Raw genomic sequence first — 24,271 nt, forward strand, 5'->3', positions numbered from 1 at the left:
TGGTTACACACACAGCCTGATCTTTTCAGAATTTACCATCCAAGCCCCACACGGGATGTACTGTGGGCTCTATGACCCGCTTACCAGACTGTTCCCAGCCCTGCGTCCCATGCTGGGCCTCAGCACTGTGTGAGAAAAGAAAAACTTGGATGGGATCCAGCATGAGGAAAATGATTGAAAGATCAGAAAGAGGCGTTGCTATGAGAAAAGGATAAAGGAACAGGGTAGGTTTAGCTCTGGGAAGAGAGGGAACAGTGAGAGATAATAAGATATGTTGAAAAAAAAAGAATTTTTTTTTAATGTTTATTTTAGAGAGAGAGAGAGACAGCATGAGTGGGGTAAGAGCAGAGAGAGAGGAGACACAGAATCCAAAGCAGGCTCCAGGCTCCAAGCTGTCAGCACAGAGCTCAAGGCAGGGCTCGAACTCATGAGCCATGAAATCCTGACCTGAACCAAAGTCGGGTGCTCAACTGACTGAGCCACCCAGGCACCCCTAAAGATACTTGTAATTTTTTTAATCCTTGTCTAGTGATGGACTGTCCTTGTGCAAGATGTTCCAGTGCTTAGGACAGGTTGTCTGAGGTGCTCAGGCCCTGGAGTAAGGTATTGCTCTGTGTGTTTTCTGACCCTCCTCTGATTTGCTGTGAGATTTTGATTGTGAAGAGGGGTAGCTGGCATTGCATGGGGACATGTACGATGAGGACGGTGGGGCTTCTGCAAGTATGTTTGCCTAATGGTCCCCGAATGGGGAACCAGGATGTATGTATGGATTCTTTCTTATTACCATGGTGGTAGTTCTGAGAGCTGGTAAAACCTGGAGTCAATAAGTAGAGCTTTGACCCTTGGGAATCTTCGGGTATGAGAAGTTTAAAAATAATTATGATAATTAGCAGCTATTCATTCAGGGCTGTTTTTTTGATATGTATTTATTTTTGAGAGAGAGAATAGGCACGTGAGCAAGGGAGGGGCAGAGAGGGGGGGGAGGACAGAAGATCCGCACAGTCGGTGCAGAGCCTGATGCGGGACTCGAACTCACAAATCCGGAGATCAAAACCTGAGCCAAAGTCAGACACTTATAAGCCACCCAGGTGCTCCCAGGGCACTTGACTAAACTCTTTCTATTAGCTCCTTACTCCTCAAAACAGTCTGTTGTGAAGGTACGGTTATTATCCTCATTTTACAAATGAGGGGTCAGGCTCAGAGAGTTTTAAAAATATGTTCAGGGTCACAGTTGGTAAGTTGCCTATCTGGGGTTCAAAAGCCAGGTCGGTCTCTCTGGCCCCAGAGCCTAAGGTCGTTTTGGGTCTTTAACAACTTTATTAAAGTATAATTTTAAAAAATAATTTACATTTTTTACAATTCACCAATTTAATTTTTTTTTTAACACTTATTTATTGTTGAGAGACAGACACAGAGCGTGAGCAGGGGGAGGGGCACAGAGAGGGGGAGAGATAGAAACCGAAGCAGGCTCCAGGCTCTGAGCTGTCAGCACAGAGCCCCATGCGGGGCTCGAACTCACAAACTGCGAGATCATGACCTGAGCCCAAGTCGGATGCTCAACCAACTGCGCCACCCAGGCGCCCTACAATTCACCAATTTAAAGTGCACAGTTCAGTGTGGTTTCCTATATTACATTATCAGTCTCTCTTATTTGTCTGTTGTAAAATGTATGTGACATAAATCTTGACATTTTAACCATTTTGAGTTGTGCAGTTCATTGGCACTAATTATATCTATGATGTTTTGCAGCCATTACCACTATCTATTCCCAAAACTTTTTCATTGCTTCGAAGACACTAACCATTAGGCTCCCTGTTCCCTCTCTGCTATGCTCCCCCGTAGTCTTTAATTGGTTCTGTCTCTGTGAATTTGTGTCTTCTAGATATTTCATTTAAGTAGAACCATATACGTGTCCTTTAATGTCTAGGCTTTTTCTCTTTATATTTTCAGAATCGACCCATGTTGTATGACGTGTTAGGATTTTTTAATGGCTCGTGCTGGGTTTATACATTTTTTCTTCTGTGTGCTTTTACTGACATTTAACAACTATCACATGAAGGAAATCAGTTTTCATACTTCATTTCCAGTGTGTTCTTGTAACATTGGAACCATAAGTGTTCTCTTTTTTTCACGCCCCAAATGGTCCTTGTGTCTCTTTGTATTTTTACAAAGCCTTTAAGAAACAACAAAACACTATGTGGTAAAAATACGTGGTCATGGTAGAAACTCAGGAAGCATAATGAGCAAAACAGAACTCAAGCATCTATTTATCCACAGAATCTACCATCCAGAGATAAATCATAGTGATACTATTAAATGTATTCTATCACAAAGAGCTGTTGAAATCTTTTACATATCATTTAATTTTCATGACAGCCTATGAGAACAGGTACTTCCCTCCTCCCCCTCCCTTCCCCTTCTTCCTCTTTAATAGTTCCCAGATGAAGAAACTTGGCCTTAAGTTGCTAACTTACCCCAGGTCACAAAGCTGATAATTGGCTTAAACCTAGGGCCACATACCAAAGCATTATGCCCATCCCTCATGCAAAGCATTTATGTGTGTGTGTGTGTGTGTGTGTGTGTGTGTCTCTTTCTTTCTCCCTCTCTTTCTTCCTTTCTCTTTCTATGTGTGTCTTCCTAATAATGGGATTGTATTATACATAATGTTCAGTAACCTACTTACTTTGTCACTGAGTATTTTGTTAACATGTGTCCATATATGTAAATACAGGTCTCTCACATCATCCCTTTTGGTGGCTGTAATACATGCCATTTTGTAGTTATTTAACCAGCCTCTAGATTTGAACTGTAAGATTCTCCTCCTTGATTCTTTTTTAAAAACCTTGTATGACCATCCTCTTAATGCTTGACCAGCTGCCAGTTCTAGATTTCCCAGAGATCTTGCAGGCACCAGGATGGCTTGGGCATGTCTTTTCCACTCTAAGATGTTCTGGTTTCTGGCTCTGGGGAGGCGCAGCACCCCCATGAACCCCTTAGCTCCTATGCAGATCATCCACCAAGGCTCAGAAGTCAGGCCAGAGCCAGCCAGCCTTCCTACTGAGCCTCACACCAGATCTCCCTGAGTTTCATGGCAGAGTAGAACTGGAAAAAGACTTAAAACACTGACAGGCAGCCTTTTAGAGTTTGAGGGTAATTTGTTTATCACAGACTCAAGATCCTCATGACATAGAATTACTTACTCCCCGAAATAAAGAAGCTCAGCCTAAACTCCTCCAGTTTTCTTTTGGTATTTCAGTGCTTCTGACAGGTTAGGATGCTCCGTTCTCCCCAGTGAACTCTTGCTGTCATTCACATCCCAAGAATGAGTACGGTCTTCAGGAATGAGAGGGTGGGTTGTATACATTAGTGCTGGCCAAGTTTGCACTGTTTATCTTACTGGAAAGTCAACAGTGTGACTATTAACCTCCTGCACAATTAAGATGTAGGCTTTTTGTTATGTTGTTCTTAAACATTGTCGCTAAGTCTGATTTTTATGAGGCAGAGAGAGATGGGGAGAAAAAGGGAAAATCTGGCCAGTCAGGGGGCTCAGATGGATCAACACCTGGAGCTGCTGTTGGAACTTGGAAGTCTGGCAGCCAGTGGCATTGAGTGGTCAGGGAAGTCTAGATCGGTCTGCAAAGGTACTTGACCTGGCTGCTTTTGCTTTTACTTACCAGGTTAAGTGGGTCTTTTGAACAGATGAGATTTCTTTAGAGAAGCTGAAGGACAATGAGACTCCTTTTTAAAAGAAGCCTTCTGCTCTTGAAAAAAGAGCACTTGTTATTTAAAAAATTAAAAAGGAAATGCCTTATAGCTAAACCTTTAGGTTCCAGTGGTCATCAACTCATTCCTAGTAAAATGAGCTGAACAGTAAATACGAGGCACAAAAGAATGAGGAAGAAAACAGAGTTAAACAAGTGGCTGAGGGCACACATTCCAAAGCACCACTCCCTGCTGCCTCCTCCCGCAGGTACGGCCCCAGACAATTTGATGAACCAAGGAATTTTCTTGTAATAAGGATAGATTGCCTATTGCATAGATAACATTATTTACACCCCCAGAATGTGTCCTCCCCTCCTTTCCTATGTTCGTGTTGATTACTGCCACTGCTATTTGCTAACAAACACTGTATGATACTGTGCACTTACTCTGTGCCTCTCAGGTTCTCAGTGACTTTTTATGATGAACCTTTGTGATGGTCTGTATTTTTATCAGAGAAATTGGGTAAATTGCTCAAAGTTGTGCAGCCAGCAACATTTACAACTAAAAGACTTCCTTAAAGAGGAGAAACACAGGTTTGACTTTCAGGTGAGACTTTACTGAGTCACTACTCACCACGTTTCCGGAATTACCTCATGCGACACATTCTGACACAAAAAGGTCATTTGTTCTTCTCTTGTCAAATTTTCTTTTCAGTGACCATCTGCTGACTCCCTGAAGTTTACAGCTCTTCCAGCACTTTCTGCATGACAAATCACATCTTCCTAATAGCCTGCACTATGAAATTAATAAGGAGTTCCATCTCTACATAGTTTTCCTCAAGTATAACTTCTGCTCCCCACCCCACCTACCCTGCGATCACTGGATATATGCAATTAAGTAAGAATTACGTTTCAGGTTTGTAGAGAATAAGGTCCTTCTGTGGCTCAGCATCAATGCCTCGAATTTGGGCCGGAGAAATAAAAGATGATGGTATTCATCCAGCATCTGACCCACAGTAGGTACTTATTAGTAAATACTCTTTGCAAAGAGGTGGTATAATTTTGAGAGAAAGTAGCCCTGACTAAATTTTTGGATAGAGTGGACTTTATTCATCTATGCTGGCCCTGAACTGCATTTAAGAACTAGTTTAGTCTGTCTTTGTTTTTAATGTTTATATATTTTTGAGACAGAGCATGAGCGGGGGTGGGAGTGCAGAGAGAGAGACATACACAGGATCCAAAGCAGGCTCCAGGCTCTGAGCTGTTAGCACAGAGCCCAACACAGGTCTCGAACTCATCAGCTGTGAGATCATGACCTGAGCCAAAGTCCAATGCTCAACCCACTGAGCTACCCAGGTGCCCTGCTTAGTCTCTCTTTGTTATTTTTTAAGTAATGCCTGTCCAGTTTCTTCATCCATCCATGGGCTCATGGTTCAGTACTGTCAAGAAGCATCGTTCATTTCTATCACAGAGTGTCAGGTTGAATTGTCCTCCCTGGAACCCGTGTCACCTCGGAAAGCCTAGGGGATGAAGAGAAGCAGTTCTTAGACAGCAACAGATGTTTCTACAAGTGAAGTTTTGCTTTGTACTCAGGATTTGATCTGACGCACCAGATTATAAAACCAAGAACAAAGGAAGGGAGGATTTTGGAGAAGATGGAAAAGGACACGTTTCTGAGTTTTCTGTGTGCTAGCAGTGTTGTTACCTGTAGGCAGGAAGTTCTGGGTCTACTGATGGCTTTGTTCCTATAGGCTTTTCATAGTTCACAGTAATTGGCAATATGTGACTTTCTAGATTTAAGTGATGGATTTTTAGCCTCCCTGAAAGAGATGTTTAAAACACCATGGCACACAGCAACACTTAGCAGCCTCCGCCATAGCCATCAGCATTGTGGTGCTCGGGCATCTGATCCTGAGTAAGGAAGACTTACTTTAGAATGGTGGTGATGATTGGGCATTCAGGTCACTTTTAAAATATTTCAAATAGCGATCACTATGATGCCATGAGCAATAGGTGTCCTCGTTATTTTGTGTCTTCCTTATATCCTCCAAATACCATTTAGAGGCTGGGGCAGGAATAGTTTGGGAAAACATGTTTATGCCTTGGACTTTTTACATTTAGTACACATGCAGTTTGGCTACGATACTCCTCTTGGCTTCGATGGCCCTGGCTTGTGGCCATGTCGGATTCTCTGGCTGCATAATTCTCAGTGCACTGACAGCCAGGACAGTGGGATGGGTAGGGTGGCCGTGCTGGTGGTGATTATAGTAGAGTGCTCCTACCACCACAGTCAGGAAGATGATAAATGACATACATAACTTCTCTATGTTAATTGATTTGTTTGATCTTATACTTGTAATTTCAGTTTGAATTTCTAGGAGTCAAAATTTTAGTACCACATGAGAAGCTAGGAGGAGCAGTAGAACTTTTCAGCTATCCATATCTAGAGATGATGGCATTTTACCTCAGTGGGTCTTTATCATCCACATAGGACTGACACCTTTTAGTCTGTGGGCTCGCTCTTTTTGGTGATTGGAAAGGCCTCTTGGGAATACAGAATGTTAGCATAAGCTAGTGCCTATTTCTTGTTGTTGTTCCCATGAAGATGGGTACATTTTCATGTGTTGTAAAATTTATGCTTGGAATTTTTTGACATAGCCACCACTGTTTAACTCACAGTTCTTTTCAGAACAGACTGTAGAGCAGGATTGCTCTGACATGAGGAAACCAAGAAGGTGGAAGCAGGGATGACAGGTTTGCTAGTGTGGCCCACCCATCTCTATGCAGTCTCTGCAGCCCAGTACATCATGCTCTACCAATGGTTTGTGAATATTGTCGACATTAGCCGTGCATAAATCAAGGGTAAATAGCTGAGGCCAGCCAGCGAACACAGATGGCGGGAACCAAAAGAGTTGCTTGGCTCATAGAGCAGGAGCTCAGTTCAGACACACATTCCATTGAGAAATCCCTCACACGGCCCATAGGCCACAATGCTTCTGTGTGTCTGGATTTGTGTTATTTGTACCCCAAGGTAGGTTTTGAAGTTCTGACTCCATTCCCTAAGTCATTTTCAGTCTCTTTAAAACCGATAGCTGTGACAAGTTATTCAAGTTTCTGCCTTTTTATCTAGACTGGAACCTGTACAGATATAAACTGACGTTTTCTTAAAAGTCAGTGCCGCTAAACTAGAAATCATTGGGTTGATTATACGTTTCTCAATTTTACATGCTCCTGAATAGTGTAAGAAGTTGCAGCCACTTGGTAATATCAGTTAAATTTAAGAAACGTCATTGAATATCTTTTGTGTGCTAAACCTAGGTGCTGGGGGTAGGAGATTACAATTTGGGGAATAAGAAAGGTACAGAAAGTTCATTTTCAGTGTGAGTGATAGAGGGCAGTGATCAAGGTACACACGTACTATTAAGGGAGCTATCGGAAGGATATGTGGTCCATCCTGGGTTTTCAAGAGTGCAACATGCCTTAATGAAGACTTCTCTAGGCAGTACCTGTTTCAGCTGAGAATCAGTTCGGCTTTGTTAACTGTCAAAGAAATACACATCAAAATAATGGAGAGATGTTTTGCTTATAAAATTGTTGGGTTTTGTTTAGTTTTGTATTTAATGATAATTCCCAATGTTGTCATATTTAAAAGTTGGTATAAATGTATCTGTTTTTATTGGGAAGGTAATATTGAAACAGTCCAGCACAGTAAGATTTATCAAGGTTCTTAAAAATGCTTATCACCTTAGACATAGGTTCTTTTTTTGTTGTTTTTTGCTTTTTTTTTTCTTTCTTTAGAGAGAGCAAGCGTAAGCTGGAGGGGGGCAGAGAGAAAGGGAGACAGAGGACCTGAAGCAGGCTCTGTGCTGAGAGCAGACATGGACGCTTAACACACAGACACGTAGCCACCCAGGTGCCCCTAGACCTAGTTTTTCTAAGAATTTATCTCAAAGATTTACGCCTAACAGCACTAATTAAAAACTGAGCGTCTGCTCTAGAACATGTACTGTGCTAGGCCCTGGGGATACAGTGGTGAGCGTCACAGACCCAGGCCCTGCACTCAAGGAGCTTATGGTTTAGTAAGATAGTTTTGTAGGTGGTCTGTTTTCACAGACTAAGTGGACCTCTGTCCAAGTAGCTGTTTCATTAAAAAGACACCTGTCCCTCCCCATGTTCTTGAAAATACTTTTCCCTTTTCAACTTTCTTCCCTTACCAAAAATGGTGAGTAGCAACTGGAAGTTTTAGTAAAAGGCTAGCTGTTGTTTAGATGAAGGAAGAAGTTTCTTTTTCTTCCTTCCTACGCCCTCCAGGATTCTCCGTACAGCACAGGTTGTCGATGGTTCTCATACACCCTCTCTGTGATCTGGACCTGCAGTTTCTCCTGGCTTCTTTCTCCTTTACTCGGCACTCATGTACACATAGACATATACACATGTCTTTAAGCTAGTTTTTGTAAAAACAAGTGAAAATCACCTCAAGGGTATGCTTTTCTTATAAATTTAAGTATTAATTACATAATTGTCATGGCCCAGAAAAGCAGATCAGAATTACCATGTTTTCAAAATTAACCTCTTAATATATTCATCCACCCTGAAGTAATATTTTCTCTTTTGTTTTTCAGGGTAGTGACCTGTCTTTTCTAACTTGGTTAAGAGTTTAAGCTTTATGGTTTTGGGGGAAGGTGTTTGGCTAGGCAAAACCACCATCTTTTTTTTTTTTTCTTTTTTCTTTTCTTTTCTTTTTTTTTTTTTAACATTTACTTATTTTTGAGAGAGAGAGAAAGAGAGTGAGCCGAGAAGGGGCAGAGAGAGAGAGGGAGACACAGAATCCGAAGCAGGCTCCAGGGCTCCGAGCCGTCAGCACAGAGCCTGATGCGGGACTCGAACCCACGAACCGTGAGGTGAGATCGTGACCTGAGCCGAAGTCTGGCGCTCAACCGACTGAGCCACCCAGGGGCCCCATACCATTTTAGCACAGTGGTTAAGAGCAGGAGCTCTGGAGCCACATGGTCTGTATTCAGATTATGGCTTCACTCCCAGCTGTGTGGCTTTGGGCCTGTCACGTAATCACTTAGCATCCTCCATTTGTGACATGGAGATAATAATAGCAGTACCTACCTCAGAAGGATGTTGTGGAGAAGAAGTAGGTTCAAGTCTGTGAACTATTTTGCACAAAGTACGTGCTGTATAAATATCCTTATTCCTGTTTGATATGCAAACAACCCCATTGACTAGCCACACTACCACTCATGTGCACGATACTGAAATCCCTTTATAATCTAAATTATCTGCCATAGATGGAAGAGGCTCTTGTTTCAGCAACAAAAGAGGGAGAAGACTCACTTCAACTGACAGGACAGAAAGAGGGGGAGTGGGTATGTTATGCAAAAGGGAGAGTATATTCATTCAGCAAGTGTTCATTGAATGGCTACTTTGTGTCAGACGCTGAAAGGGTACACTAGCGAGTACAGCTGCAGTGGTCCAGCCTCGTGGAGCTTAGCGAAGTCTCTAGCAGAGTGGAGCTGGGCAAATGTTTTTGTATTGTTAATATAAAACCAACACTTTCTGGAAGTGCAGCTCCTGTTACACTCTAGATTTGATTGCAGTTGTTAAGAAATCCATGGTCTCAGAGAGGCTGGCAAAATACCCTCCAAGTTCAGTTGCCCGTGTCTGGGAAGGGAATTGCCTGGGGAAGAGCTGGGGCACCCTCATCCCTGCAGTTGCACTGCTCAAGAAGGAAGACGAATGAAAGTATCCAGCGGGAGTAGATAACGATAGTGACTTAAAGTAAGTCCCCAGAGGAAGTTTTCTTCCTGCTTCTGCTCTGGGTTCCCTCCACCTCTCAGATCAGGCATCAGATCTTTTTAAAACCACGGATTATATTGGATAGTTTTTTGGCGTAGAACAGCTGGGCAGTAACAAAAGAACAGGACTGTTGAGAGCAGTGACCGCTCAGAGGTATGACAGAAAATCATTAAGCGGAGGAGAAGGGCCGCTGGGCCAGCTGAATCAAGACCAACTTGATTTTGGAATTTCCTTGGCATCCTTATTTTGTGGGTCTAGGTTGGCCTTCCTGCAGGTTTGAAGAGTTGCTGCAGGAATATGTGTTACGAGAGGAAAAAAAAGTGGAGTGGGGAGACTGGAAGTTAGCAGGAAGCCAGTTTAAAAGTCAAAAGGCTACTAAATCAGTCTAGGTGAGAACCTGCAGTTCGGTCATAGAAGCAGGGGTGGAAGGGAAGAGATGAGATGGTAGTGGCCCCAGGGTGGCTCGGTCAGTTAAGCGGCTGACTCTTGATCTGTGCTCAAGTCATGATCTCATGGTTCCTGAGATCTAGCCCCGCATCAGAGCTCAGCCTCAGAATTGGAGCCTGCTTGAGATTCTCTCTCCCTTTCTGTCTGCCCCTTCTCTGCACGTGCTCACGCTCGCTTGCTCTCTCAAAATAAACTTAAAAAAAAAAAAAAAGATAGTAAGGCGTAGTGGAAATGCAATCAACATAGAGAGGCGGGAAGTGAAGGGTTGGATTCTGGACAAAGATGACTGATTCACGATTCACATCCTGGGTCTGTCACCTGCTATGAGTCACGTGGCGGTTCTTTAACCTCTGTGTACCTCTGCTTCCTTGCCATGTAAAACGGGCGAATATTCCTACCTTCCACAAGGAGCACGGTGTGTGGCACGAAATGTGCTTGGTGAGCATTAGCTACTGCTCTGTTACTACTGTTGTCGCTGTTGTTAGTATCTTTGTCATCTTTACTGTTATTAGGACTCAGCAGTTGTCTGGACATGGAAATGAAGGAGACCTTGAAGCTGAATAAGTGGGATAAAGGAAAATGTGGGGAGGTGAGAAGAGAAATTGGTTGTGAGTGACAGTTCACTTTTGGATGAGTTGAGCTGGATGAGTTTGGAATGTCTACACTGGAGTGGGCATCAAAGCTGTCAATTAATGGGTTATCCTAAACAAAACTCACAGTTGAAACAATGGAAGTTGCCAAGGGCCATGATAGAGAGTAGATAGAAGTAGAAGAGACCTGAGCACACACTTGATTACTCTTGGTGTCTCGAGCATTTAGTACAATTAGCTCCGTGTGCAGAGCAGAAAAATTACAGTTGTGGTTTGTGCTGGGTGGTGCTGAAGACATCCTTTCAGCTTCTCACCAAATCTTTTGATTCCTCCTTTACACTTCTGTAATTCTTAGGGAGCCAGTGAAAGTATGTGACCTTTTCTGGGAACTGTTTCCTAGGGCTACCACAGTAAGTTACCACCAGTGGGTGGCTGAAAACAAATTAATTCTCTTGCAGTTTAGGAGGACAGAAGTCTGAAATCAAGGTGTCAGCAGTGCTGATTCCTCCTGGAGGGCTCTAAGCGACAGACCCTCTCATGCCTCTCCCAACTGTGGTGGCTGCTGGCAGTCCTCGGCATTCCTTGCCTTGTAGACACGTCATTCCAGTCTCTGTCTCCGGCTTCACATCGCCATCTTCTCTGTGTCCTCTCCTCTAATAGGAACATCAGTCGTTGGATTTAGCACCCTCCCCAAATCCAGTATGATTTCATCTCAAGGTCCTTGAATAATTACACCTGCAAAATTCGTGTTTTCAAAAAAGTTTCCAGGTAAATGTTAATTTTGGGAGGACACTGTTCAACCCACTGCCAGAGCTAGTTAGTGTGCCGGGCCACCGAAGCTGGCATATGCTGCATTCTTAACCCTGACACGAGAAGAGTGTGTCCTGCTAGGATAGTCTACAAAAGAGCCTTGGAAGACTGATTTTTTGAGGGGTTTACTTAACAGACATGGACCAACTACTTGTGAGATACGTGTGAATGGGAGTCCTTGATTTATTTTTTCTTTCAAATTTGATTTTTTTTTTTTCATCAAAAATGGAATTTGTCATTATATTTAGCCTTTGGTTTTTTCTGGTCAAGGCTTCATTTATCAGGCAGGCTCTCCTTAAGGACTCTGCTTAGGTTTATTCTAGTAAACGGAGTATGCCAAAAACTAGAGATGAGGACCACACCTGCTCTAAGGCCTGTCACCACCACCACTGGTGGTATGTGTGGGGGGGCGTGGGCAGGATGCTGTATGGAAGGGAGCCTGAACCATAAGACAAAGAGACTGGGATTCTGGTCCCAGTTCAGACACTATGAGTTAGCTGTGAGACCTTGAATAGAGTTCCTGCCCTTTTCTCCAGAGCTTTGGATGAGTATCCAGAATGATAATGGATATACACCCTCTTAGCTGTATATGAAAATGTATGCAAATACAACGTGTTATTAAAACAGGGTTGAAATGTAATCTTATTTAAGAAGTCACATTTATATCCTCTCGTGTCTCTCTTCTGGTATATTTGTCTCCCACATAGAATTGAATTAACCTACAGTTTGATCATTTCCTCTTCTGAAGGGCAAGGTAGAAGTTACATCCTCTTTTCTCTGTTGTTTTTATCGAGTATAGAGCAAGTGGTTGACTTCTTGATACTTTGTGATCCACTGTGCTAGGCTCTGGGTGAGCAGAGAGTGAGAACATGCAGTCCTGGAGGTAAGTGCTGTGCCTGGGAGACAGAGGATGCAGCAGAACACAGAAAAGGTGCTCCTTCCCTGCCACCCAAGGAAGTGACATCTTAGTAGAGTCCTTTGAAGAAAGAATACAGGTTAAGGCAGTTGAAAGGAGAGAATGCCCCTGGCAGAGGGAGCTAGTGTGTACGAGGCCTGGAGGGTGGGGGAGGAGCGGGCACGGTCCAGCAATGAGAATGATCCTAGACCGTGATGGGGAGGCAGGTGAGAGCCAGGTCTGCTAAGGCAGATGAGGGCAAGATCATATGCAGTCTTCTAGGCCGTGGTATCTGGAGATCAGACACTGTCCTGGGAGCAAGGAGAAATCACAGAAAGGTTTTAATCAGGAGAGTGACATTGCAGAATTGTGTTTTCAAAGTTGTCCTGGCTGCAGCGTGACTGCCAGGAGGACTGTGAGGAGGCCTTTTCAGTAACCCGGTGGTGGTAGTTAAGAGAGTGGCTGATGGGACGGGTTCAGTGGGGCCTTGGTGAAGGACTACCAGGTCACCATGGCTTGGGCATCGGACTGGCATCTTTCACTGAAATCTGGAACCGAAGAGGACAGGCATTGGGAGGGAGGGACTGTGTTTAGTTTCAGACATGTTGAGTATGAGATCGCCGTGGAATATTTCCAAGTAAAAATATCCAAGAGGCGGAGTAAATACTGACCTAAAGTTCCTGGACCTTGTGTTCTCAACTGCATTCAGGTTAAGTCCATCAAAGATTATCCGCGTCCCTCTTGCTCTCTGTTGTTTTTGAGAGTCAGTTCATATTTATCTGTTTCAGTGTGACTTCACACCGGAAGCTTCGCCCTTCTGCATGTTTGTTTCCGCATCCAAAATGAAAAGGCAGACAAGATGATCTTCATTAGCTGTTTTTGTTTAAACCTCTGTCAGACACTGCTCTTTTTTTCTTTTCAAAGGGATTGGAAGATGGAGTTGGGGAAGTTTCTAGTCCTTGTTTGCCAGAATACAATTTGAGCTTTTCCGGTTGTATATTCTCATGCTAAAAAAAAGGCTTATTCAGATGTATATTGTGAGCCCTCAACAACTGTATCCTTCAGAGGTGCGAAAGGAGAAAGGATGTTGCTGGATCTGGAGTAATGGGAGAGGACTGACCCATCACCCTCTCAGCAGAGGGTCGGATTAGGCCCAGACACAAAGCCCTGGCCGCCTGATCCCTCCCCTCACTGGGGGGTCAAAAGCCTATGTAGTCAAGGGGAGTCTCTCTACCCACCTCCCCCCACCCCTGCCAAACCGTGGTCATCCTAATGGGCTCAGGGCAGCAAACTTTCTCTTTTTTTCAGCCTTCCCATCCTATTAAGTTGAGCAGGATCAGCAGTGACTCAGGAAGGTGAAACCCACTAGAGCCAGCCCATCTGCTCCCCTGCTGCTGCCCGCACCTTTGTTGGTTCATCTGTGTGTGTGAAGGGCTTGTGCTATGGAAAACCTGTCTATTCAGTTGTTTTAATTTTCTCAAGACCACACATTAGCAACCAAAAAGAACATACAAATTCAGCTTACTACCCTCTTCTGCCAAGAGAGAGTATGTGGGTTTTCAGAGATTCGTCAGCATCCTAGTGAAATGTACGTGTCTGTGAGGGCTTGCTTTGCCACAGGTGTGACCGTAGCCTGGTCCAGCTGTCCCCACCGTGCCTATATTGCTCTGTCACTAGTGGCTCTGAGCCAAGCAGGTGCTGTCAGGCTGGATCTGCTTTGACCCTCCAGTTTCTCTCACAGAACAAGTCCACAATCATTGCTCTCATTTGCATCTTCTCTCTCGAAGTATTTCATCCATTCATTAAACAAATTGCTGTGTAGCAGGTACTGTGCTAAGCTCTTTGAGAGCAACATGCATAACACTTGGCTCAAGCATCTTGATCCATTAAGAAAGGCAAGAAGGCAACTTGTATCAGTGGTTCTCAAATTTAGGCATCCATCAGATTCACCTGGGGGGGGGGCAGAATTCTGATTCAGTAGGTCTGTACTGGAGCTAATAATTTGCATTTCTGCCAAGCTCCCAGGTGATGCCGCTGGTGTGGCCACCATACTTTGAGAAATACTGACTCACAGGACTGGGTGCACTGTGGGTGCCGTAGTGCAGCTATGAAGATAAAGTTTGGGAGCACGGAGGAAGGAGTAAATAGTTTGACTTGGCTTATTCACCTTTCTTCCTTTCATTTCACCTGTACTTCCTGGGTCAGATTTTTCTGTGCTTTGTGAGGCCCTAAACGCTCACTTGAGGACTCCCTCAGCATTCCAAAGTAGCACTTCAGGCACTGAAGTCTGTGTTAGGAGAGCCTGTTTGGTTCTGTCCCAGTCATTCCCAAAGTCATCCCAGTGTTCTTTGTTTCTTCCCCTGCTCCGGCTGCTCATGGCCCTCCCTCCCTCCGGTGGGTTTTTTTCAGGAGCTGCAGGAATGAGTTCAGTCTTCAGACTTGGAAGAGGAGCTTACTTTTTCTTTTTTTTTAAATGTTTATTTTTGAGAGAATGCAAGAGACAGAGTGTGAGCAGGGAAGGGGGCAGAGAGAGAGGGAGACACAGAATCCAAAGCAGGCTCCAGGCTCCAGGCTCCGAGCTGTCAACACAGAGCCCAATGTGGGGCTCAAACTCACGAATCGAGAGATCATGCCCTGAGCCAAAGTTGGATGATTGACTAAGCGACCCAGGTGCCCCAAGAGGAACTTATATTAAAAACCGTTCCATGGGTGAGCACAGCTATAACAGCAGTTTTCAGTGTTCTCTGGAACCCTGGTGTACCTGGGAGACAGACATGGGGGTTGAAGTCCTCCAGCTACCCTACCACCAAGGCAGCCAAAATTTACTACACTTTATTTAAAAAGGGATTCTGGGGAAAGTTAGTTTGAAGAAAGGGTTCCAACTGCTTTTATTTTGAACTTTGAAAATTACTGTTCTGTAACATGTGTTCCAGTTCAAGCCTCCTTTTTGCTCATGGTTTTTGTTTTAGTGTGGCAAATACTGGAAGGATTGGGAAATTTTAGATCTAGTTCCTATGGATATTTCCTAAGTTTTGCTTTAATAAAGAAAACAGTGGTGTATCTTTAAGCAGCTTTTAAAGTTTTCCACCAGGCCCCATTAAGTCTACCAAGCATTATTACACACTAAGTGCTAGTCTCAGAGCTGGCGCCAGGGGTGCAGGCTGGATCCTGCCTTCCTGAGCTCTCACTGGCCAACCGGTGGGCACTTGGTTTTGAGGACTCCTCCTCTCCCCAGTGCCCTCCAGCTCAGAGCGTTTCCACTGGCACATTTTGAGCTCATCTTCCTCCCGACCAGCCCACTCTGCTGCACATCTCTTGACATTTATGGTAACTCCAGATTGCGTCACAAGGGCAGAAGGGAAGGGTGGTGAGATGTGTGACGGGATTTATCCAATGTGAGTTCGCTCCAGTCTCTCTTAGGCCTTCACTCCACTACCTGACTTGTACTGTCAGCAGCTTTGGGTTGGGGACTTTGTTTCCAAATGTCCCATTCTGGGCTAGGTTTAGTGCAGATGCGGGTCAGTGAATAGTCTGCGAGCATCAGTCTAGACCCAGTGGGAAGTAATGCTGTAGGATAAAAATGTAGAAATGTCTGGAAATCATAAATCCCATCTGTCAAGGCTGAGATTGAAACCCTGACTCCCCCTATCTCCACTATCTCTCTCTCTAGGATCAGATAGCTTTTGCCAAAAAAAGTTTTATTTAATTCCGTGGGAGTGCTTGAATTTATGCCCCATTTCTAGGATCAGATATCATAAAAGACATTTCATTTTTAAAACTTTCACCCCCAACTTGGCCAGTTCCTATTAGGCAACAGGATGAAGAAGGGCTGCCATCAGGCTGCAGGCCCTGCGTGCTCCTCTCTGCTGGCATTTAGAGTCTCCTGCTGTCACAGTAGGACTGAGCAAGCATGGGCTAAGACATTAGTGTGCTGGGTCCTGAGACTTTCTTGACTTTTTTTTTTTTTTTCTTTTTTTAAAGGCTCAGAATGTCTTAAAATAGCATGGTAGCTGAAATAACAGTAACAACAACAACAATAATAGCTTGCCATTCCTGAGAATGGTTGTTTGTTTGAAATCCGAGGCATGGGTTCTGGCAACAGTTTCCACAAGCGGGGCTCCCACAAGAGTTGCTCTAATGGAAATCATATGGTCTCATCATGACCGGAAACACAGAGGTCTGTTAAGCATTCTCCCAATCCCTCTGTTAGGGATTTTCTTACAGAAGCTTCAGACACCTACATACCCTAGAATTGGAAATAGGTGGTGTAGACCTGATCATTTTAAAGAGGCTTATCATGCTACTGTTATCCCCTTCAAATAATATCAGTCTACTCTTTGAGCTAGGCTTTCCAGCCTGGATATGCAAACAGTCTGTATTCCCATCACTAAGTCCTGAGGAGGACATTTTTTTTTTTTTTTTTAACTGCCTTGTTGAGAAAGGGATTCGGGGAGTCCGGCCAGCCATGGTTACAGCACTCCACATTGTCGAGATCCACAGGCTGCCTTCTGAATGGATAGTCCCTAGTAAGCTCTGGAATCTCCATCTTTTCAGAAGTTCTTGCCATGCTGGCCAGCTGTGGAAAAACTCCCCAGGTTCACATGCACCTACAGGCTCTGCTGCTTTCCGGTTGCTCCGTACAGCAGTTCCCACATCACATTCAGGGAAGTTCTGTTTCCAGCCCCCTTCCCACACTAAAAACCCTGCCCAGAGCCAGAGTTTTGGCAGATGGTGAGAATGAGTGAGACCTGGAATAAGCAGGCTAGGGTGACTTCTTCCATGTGGGAAGGAGTGAAATGACTTGATTGACCTTGGGTCACGTGCACTCTAGACTTCTGGAAAGTCCTGAATGGCAGAGTCTCTAATGGCTTTATAAGTCACCTTTTCCTGACTCCTTCAGCAGTCCTGGGTAGCATCCTTGGCCTACTTGATTTCAGATTTTGACAGGTGATAAAAGCACATACTGAGATTGCTGCTTTACAGAGTCCAGATTCATAACTATTGACTGATGTTATTTTTGCCTTTGCTGAGACGCTCCCTCATGTGTTTGCTGTTACTTTAATGGATTGCTTCCTGATACATTCTGAGCCCCGGGCACTTGCCCTTCAATCTGGCAAACTGCGGCTTGACCTGAATGGAATCAGATTGAGACCAGTCAGTTGGCAACATGACTCACTTTTTTTTCCTAGAAAATATAGTTTGTGTAAGCAGTGACTGTGAATGTTCTAATTTGCATCTTTGTGGAGCTTAACTTTAATCAGGATACTCCAGCCTTTTTCACTTCTGTTCTCTGAATTTTTAACATTTTAAATGTCTTGTAGGCACAGCGTCTGGCTCTGTGCTTCTGAGTGTTAAATGGGTAATGCTTGGTGATCATGACTTACCGGTTAGTAGTAATTACACTTCTAAGCAGAGAAGTCCTACAGTTCAGGTCTGTTTGGGTCCTGCCAGTAAGCCATTATTCTCTCAGAGACTCTGCAGTGGGTTTTCATGGGATATCTCCTACCAGTTGTCTTTCTTCCTCTTTTCCTCGGAGGGCCACGTGTGCGGTTTTGTGCAGGAAATCCCCACTGTTCTTGTGTTCCCCCAGCTCCAGTTGGAAAGACATCAGAGTGTCCGGGGCAGAGCCCAGGCCCGACATCTCAGCAGGCCAGACAGGCAGCAGATGCCTGTTGCCTTTTTTCACTTTGTATTTACCATTCCCTTGCTTAGAGTTTGGGGACCAAAACCAGCAGGTTATTAAAGGAATGAGAGTAATTTGACTCCTGACATCGATTGGGGCTCGGGGTTATTTGGTGTTTTGTTTCTGATTTGAAAGCAGCTGTTTGGTAACCACTAACTCTTCCCTTATTCTTTTCTTGCAGATGAGCTCACAGTGCCTGCACTTTACCCCAGTAGCCCTGAAGTGTGGGCCCCGTACCCTCTGTACCCAGCGGAGTTAGCGCCTGCTCTACCTCCTCCTGCTTTCACCTATCCCGCTTCACTGCATGCCCAGGTAATTTATACCCATCGGCCACGACTTCACTCACTCCACCACTGGTCCTTTCAAACCCGGTTCCCCAGAGCACACCGTACAACTAACACCTATCCAAGCTAACAGACCCACCTGCAGGAGATTAATGATTCCCTCTCAATCAAGCTGACACTCCAGGACTTGGGGATCATCTGACAGCAATGATATCACCCACTGCCTGATGTTTGCCCCAAATGACACCTCTCTCTTCCTTAATGATCTCACCCTCCTATCACACACAAGAGACTGGGCCCAGCCAGCTAGAGGGCGTCACCAGACCATAGTCGTGTGTGCCTGGTTGTGCGGAAGGGCTGCAGACGGAGGTGTCCACTTGTCGCAGGACTTACGTGTCTGAGTGTGAACCTGTGTATTGAGAGATCTCTGCTGTCGTGTTCCCTCAGGTCTAGTGACCAAAGGGGAAAGTTGGGAGCTTCCAGGAAGACCGCGTGCTGTCTTACATGTGTTACAGGAAAGATTAAGGGTTCCTCTTTCCACTTTTAGGAAACCCTGTATAAAAGGAGGTACCAGTGTAGTTTTGAGAATGTAATTACAAGTCAAGGTAAAGGTCTCTGATCTGACCCACTCCTTCTCAGTGAAGAGTAGCCTGAGTTTTATAAACTCCCTTGTTTCTTCACAAAGATTACTATCTACATACCAACCTTCCTCTTCCCCTGGAAAAAAAATCTTGCTCTTAGTTTTGCTCCTAGTGCAAGTAATAGTAATGAATGTTCGGGTTCAGAGTGACGATCAACAGCAAGAGAGAATATAGATTTCATTTGTCGTAGCACACGTGGAACTCTTTCTAAAAGCAGGAAAGCCTGGTTTCTGAAAAGCTTTGGCCTAGACAGACAGGTGGGGTCTTTTTGTTTTGTGTTTATTTACAAGGCTGGATGAAATACACAGCTTCCCAGAGTACTCTTCCTTCTGACTTACAGCTCTTTCATGTTGTACAGAATTCACCGTGTTGTATAAAACACACACGGGCGGTCCCCCAGCTGACATCCTCACAGGCCACGGGGTCAGGAGTGTTGGTGGCTGCCTATGCTCCCATTCTCTTCCAGCAGGGTTACCAGTGCTTTGTGCACATGCTGACGACCCAGCTGCCCAGGCCTGTACAAGCAGACTGCGGAGAGAGGACCCAGGCACCACCCGGTGTGGTGACCCTCGGTGTGGGAAGGGGAGGTAGAAAGCAGTACCAGTAGTGAGGGAAAAGTAGATGGTGGTGGTGAGAGCACCGGACACAGAGCATCACTTCTGGTAGTAGCAGTCCTAAGACTGATGACCCAGGTTCCATCCAGATCAGCTGTGCTCTCTGCTTCCCCTTCCCTTCTCTTCCCTTCCTGCCATTGCTTCCACCTTTGTCTGTGTCAGTGCTTGGTCTCCTGGCAGGTAGCAGAGGAGCGAGAACGGACAAAACTTAAGCCAGTGGACATATCTTCTGCTGAGTCCTCGAAATGTTCGTAGTGGCCTCAGGGATAACTTTGTCGATGACTGGGAGCAACTCAAAGAGGCCCCTCTGTTTGTGGGCCCGCCCCCATCATCCATGGATAAGTCTTCGTTCCTCTTGCTAGAGTGCTTAAATACAGATGGACAGTTGAGGCAAATGTTAATACTATGAAATGGTGCCAAGTTTGTGGAGTCATCTGAATATTGATGGCTTTGGTTAATCAGCAACAAAGCCTTTCACCGTTATCTGGGAAAGGCAAGAATTGACATTGGCCAGAAAGGACTGGGAATGGTAGTTTTGGGGCCCTAACATCTGGGTAACTTGCCCTTTATGTAACGGATGAAATCCAAAGTATATCTGGGGTTGTGGGAGAAGGAACTAAAGAGTCTTAAGAGATTAGAAAGCCCATGCCGTTGTGACAAAGGTTAGGGAGAGACAGTGCTAAGATTCAGTGACTCGACCATTTGACTAAACGGGATGTGTTGCCCATGGTGGCACCCTCCCCTGTGAGTTCTTCCTCGATCTCAAGATTTTCCCAACCTGGAATCCACTTGGCTCTGCCACATCGGTCCTAGAGTTGGTGGAACTCTCATCTGATACCAGTGAGATCCTTGCGCTCAGCCCCACAACTTGTTTGGAGTCATTCCCAGTGACGCTTGGGTTCTGTATCCTAAAGGCTCGTGAACAGATGTGGTTATTTAAATTTCTTTGTCCAATATGAGAATCATGGAATGAACTGGTAGGGGCTTTACCGATGAGCAGGTCTGGCCCCTTTTACTGTTGAGGAAACAGACTGGAGAAGATGGAGAGAGTTCTCCAGAGTTGCGAATGGCTCTGCCATGACTGGAGCCAGGTCACCTGACTCCCAGGCCTTGCTCTTTCCACGCCTCAGTGCTGGCTCACCAAAAGCTTAACTCTTTGATGCAATTTTGGAAAGGCCTCACTCCAGTGACTCCTTGGATCTTTCTTCTCTCAGTAGATGAGAAGCCTGTAAGAAGAGACTTGGAGGCAAAGACAAGGGAATCAGAACTTAACCTTCACCCAAAGGGTCTGAGAGAATTTTTATTAACTGGAGGTAGAGCAGTGGGGAAGACCAAATGGAGCAATGCCCTTAGTGGATGATTCTGGTTTTGTTTGGAGATCTTACTTGTATGTCTTTGGAGAAGCTTTTATATTATTTTGTTTTTCTTAGCAATGTTGTGCTCTGTTTTGAGACTTGGATTTTTTTTTTCTTCTAGTGTTTCTCTCCTGAGGCAAAGCCCAACACACCTGTCTTTTGTCCACTTCTCCAGCAAATTAGATTTGTCTCTGGGAATGTGTTTGTAACATACCAACCTACTGCAGACCAGCAGAGGGAGCTCCCATGTTGAATTTGCTTGTTAGCTACTTTTCCCCATTTTGCAAAAATTATTTCTTGGTAACATTTGAGAGATTTCAATAAAAATTTTAATCCGAGCAAAAATTATCTCACGTAGACTGCAGCGTTTTGTTTTCATGATGATGCGAGTTTGGAGCTAAGATGTTATCTCTGAGATGGTGGGAGAATTGGGCCGCCGTGGCACTGATCACACACTTCGTGGGAGAGGGCCTCAGAGCACCCAGGGAGACTTGGCCCAGAGTCGAGGGCTTGCTGCCGCAGCCAGTCTCTTCTTGGGTTCCCGAACCATCAAGAGCTGCGCATTGGAAGATTCTCTTTCTAGCATCTGTGGGTCGCCTCTACCTGGAGATCTTGCTTCAACGGGGATGGTGTGTTGGCTATCGGAAGCCTGTTTGAAGCAAATAGATGTGCTTTCCAGTCTGTCCGCCCTGATCCAGAGGAAGGAGGACCCAGGGGACAGAAAGTGTCATTGAAAACAAGTTGCGTCTTCTAGTTCTACTCCAGCTTCCATCTGTGGTCTGGTGCCTCCGGGTCTAAATTGAAGATGCTTATTTGACACCAAATCACAATTCTGAAGCATTATTGCATAAGGCATTGGGACTGTAAGCTGCAGTACTGCCTTATTAGTTGTAGAAATGATGCAGCCAACAAGTGATTTCTAAGATCATTAACATTTTTAGACATGATCACCCTGTCCTTGGTATTTGAAATGTATTAAATATATTATGTAAGTCACTGTGAACAGGAGGGGAGGTTTCATCCATGGCTTTTAGGAAAGTTAGACTCTCAAAAGAACATAGTGATTCCTGTCACATCATACTCACACATCTCCGCTTTATCAGTCTGGGTTCGGTTTTGCTTGTTAGCAATCATTGGGTCTTGTTGCTGACAGGGCAGAGAGGAAGCCAACAAAGTGCACTGTTCTCATTACATTCTAGAAACAATACCATTTACCCTTGACCAGAGCCACGTTGTTGGGCCAGAAACTTCTACAGGTAAGTAGGGCTGAGAGAGCAGGTCCCGGTTACCTGTTTCTCCTTCAGAGGCCTCATTCCCCCTACGGCAGATCTTACAGGGCTTACGACTGGAACCCATCACCTGCACGTAAACAAAAGGTTTTAACATCCCAACACAGACCTCCCAGGGTAAGACACGCCCCTAGGGAGGTGCCTTGTGACACATTGGAAATACTTTAAAGGTTAGACCCAAAATCAATGTGAAAATGGACCGTGGGAAAGTGACCCAGGCAAACGGAAGAAAGATCACGGGCGAAGACGGGAGCCAAGGATGGTGTGCGGGCACTAACTCCAGAGCTGCCCGCCCACCGCCGTATCCAGGCATTGACTCCGCAGCAACAGGCAGCTTCTGAGAACTGAATCTTGAAACTTTTTAATGAAGACAAATTTTGTTAGGCACCTCCTCTGTCACTGTGCCCTGTGGAGATGACACCAGGGCAGCTGGTGTGGCATGGGGTATGATTTAAAATGCGTGGCCCGTGAGAGAGGGAGCGTCTTGAGGGAGCTAGGAAGCGGGGCAGGTGTGAGTGTGCACTCCGGTGAGCACACGGCCCCAGAGCATGGCGGCGGCGTGCCCTGCCCAGGCACGTGGCGGGACTCCCACAGGAAGGGCACTTTATTCTTCAGCCTCTGCCCTCCTGCTCAGAAGGCAGTAGCCAGTGCCGGAACGGTGGTTGGTCCTGTAGTGGGACTGGTGAGCAAAACCCATGGGAGGGGCTGCAGCACCATACCCGGCTGGCCAACCTCCCAAAGGTAAGGGAAGAGTCGGGAGATTCGGGGCGTTTGCTTCTGTGCCTCCCGGATGGCATCAGCACTTCTCACCTGAGACCCTGGTCCCTCGAGGCCTGGCTTTCTCCAACGGCTACTGTCTCCCTGCAGTCCAGGGCTTGTGAGTGTCTGGGAGACCACAGCTTTGAAGGACTGCAGAGATTGCTTTTGGGGGCTGATCAGCCCAAGGCTTTAAATTGTTTGTAGACATCGATGAAACTATTAATCCTCTGACATTTCCCTTTCAACCTACAGCTCCACGAAGGCCACACTGTGAGGAGAAACTGCCCCTGGGTGCTCTGTCTCCTGAGTGTGCTAGCCTTGTCTGCTTCTTGATTTGGTTGGCTTTCTGGTCTAGGAGCACCTGGCTTAACTCCCCCCGGAGGCCGGGCTAGGGCAGGCAGGCTGGCCCGCTGTGAGCTCCGGGAACGCGTCTCCCACTTAGGAGCACAGAGCCCCCTTTCTTTGGCCAGCACTGCTTCTGGACTGTTTCTGGGCCTGGCCTTGGAAGGGTTGGAAGTGAAGGCTATGGAGCTTCATGGTCAGACACTGGCTCTGCCATTTACGAGCTGCGTGACTTTGACTGAACAAGTTCCTTAACCTCTCTGGGCTTCAGTAAAGTAGGACTAGTAATCCCTCATGTAGAACAAGAGTGCCTGGCACATGGGAAGGGCTTCATAAAGGTTAGCCTTTCAAGGAAATTTCAACAAGGAGAATTTCAACAAGGAGAATGAATCCCAGGACTGGCTACTCGTGAAGCTGTGATAGTTCAAGCACGAAGGGCATCTAGCACGTCTTGACACTTGATGCTGCAGAGTCCTCATGGCTTCAGCCAAATGGAAGGCCAGAGGTCGGAAAGAATAAACGAGACCTCGAGGGACAGCCACCAGTGTGACCACACCTGCCCTCCATCCAGCAGTGGAGCCCTGGAGCTTGTGTCAGCACCGGGAGGACTTGTCCCCATAGGAAGTCTCCCCCCGAAGCTGGGTCCGGACACGCCTGCTGGGAGAAAACCTCTCCCTGACAGGAAATAGATCAAGAGTGGGAAACAGCTGAACTCCCAGAGAGACCAAATGGTTCCTGTATGTTGCTTTACTCAGACCCGTTGTCCCTGAACTTTCCAGCTGTTGTCTTATCTTGCTTTCCTATCAGAGAAACTGGAGAAGAGAAAGACCCACAGCTCATCCTGCCCATTCCTCCCCGGATTCTCTGGCTCATTCTTCCCCCAGTCCATCCGGTAGGATTCTACCCAGCCTCATTTCCAGGTGGCAGAGTTAGTTACCGCTCGTGCCTTGGCTGAACCATGGCCTGTTGCTGAACCCCCAGGGGATCCCACCCTGACCAAGCAGGTTCCCTCTCCTTCCTTACCTTTTCTGTCCATCTCATCCCCTCTGCTGTCTG

The 24,271-nt window shown here is 45.6% G+C and overlaps 1 protein-coding gene across 8 annotated transcripts in view; it reads left to right on the forward strand.

Annotated features, from left to right (window-relative positions):
* Nucleotides 1–24,271, forward strand: part of RBPMS (RNA binding protein, mRNA processing factor) — a 173,708-nt gene that overhangs the window by 128,806 nt on the left and 20,631 nt on the right. For 7 of the 8 annotated variants that reach the window (XM_047856503.1, XM_047856505.1, XM_047856499.1 and 4 more), the window contains one exon: nucleotides 18,113–18,243. In XM_047856503.1, coding sequence (XP_047712459.1) covers nucleotides 18,113–18,243 — 131 coding nt within the window. Of the gene's footprint in view, nucleotides 1–18,112; nucleotides 18,244–20,946; nucleotides 21,174–24,271 lie in introns of those variants that run through there. The other variant, XM_047856500.1, reaches the window with a different exon arrangement.

This window comes from Prionailurus viverrinus, chromosome B1 (assembly GCF_022837055.1).
Source record: "Prionailurus viverrinus isolate Anna chromosome B1, UM_Priviv_1.0, whole genome shotgun sequence".
NCBI classification, from domain to species: Eukaryota; Metazoa; Chordata; class Mammalia; order Carnivora; family Felidae; genus Prionailurus; species Prionailurus viverrinus.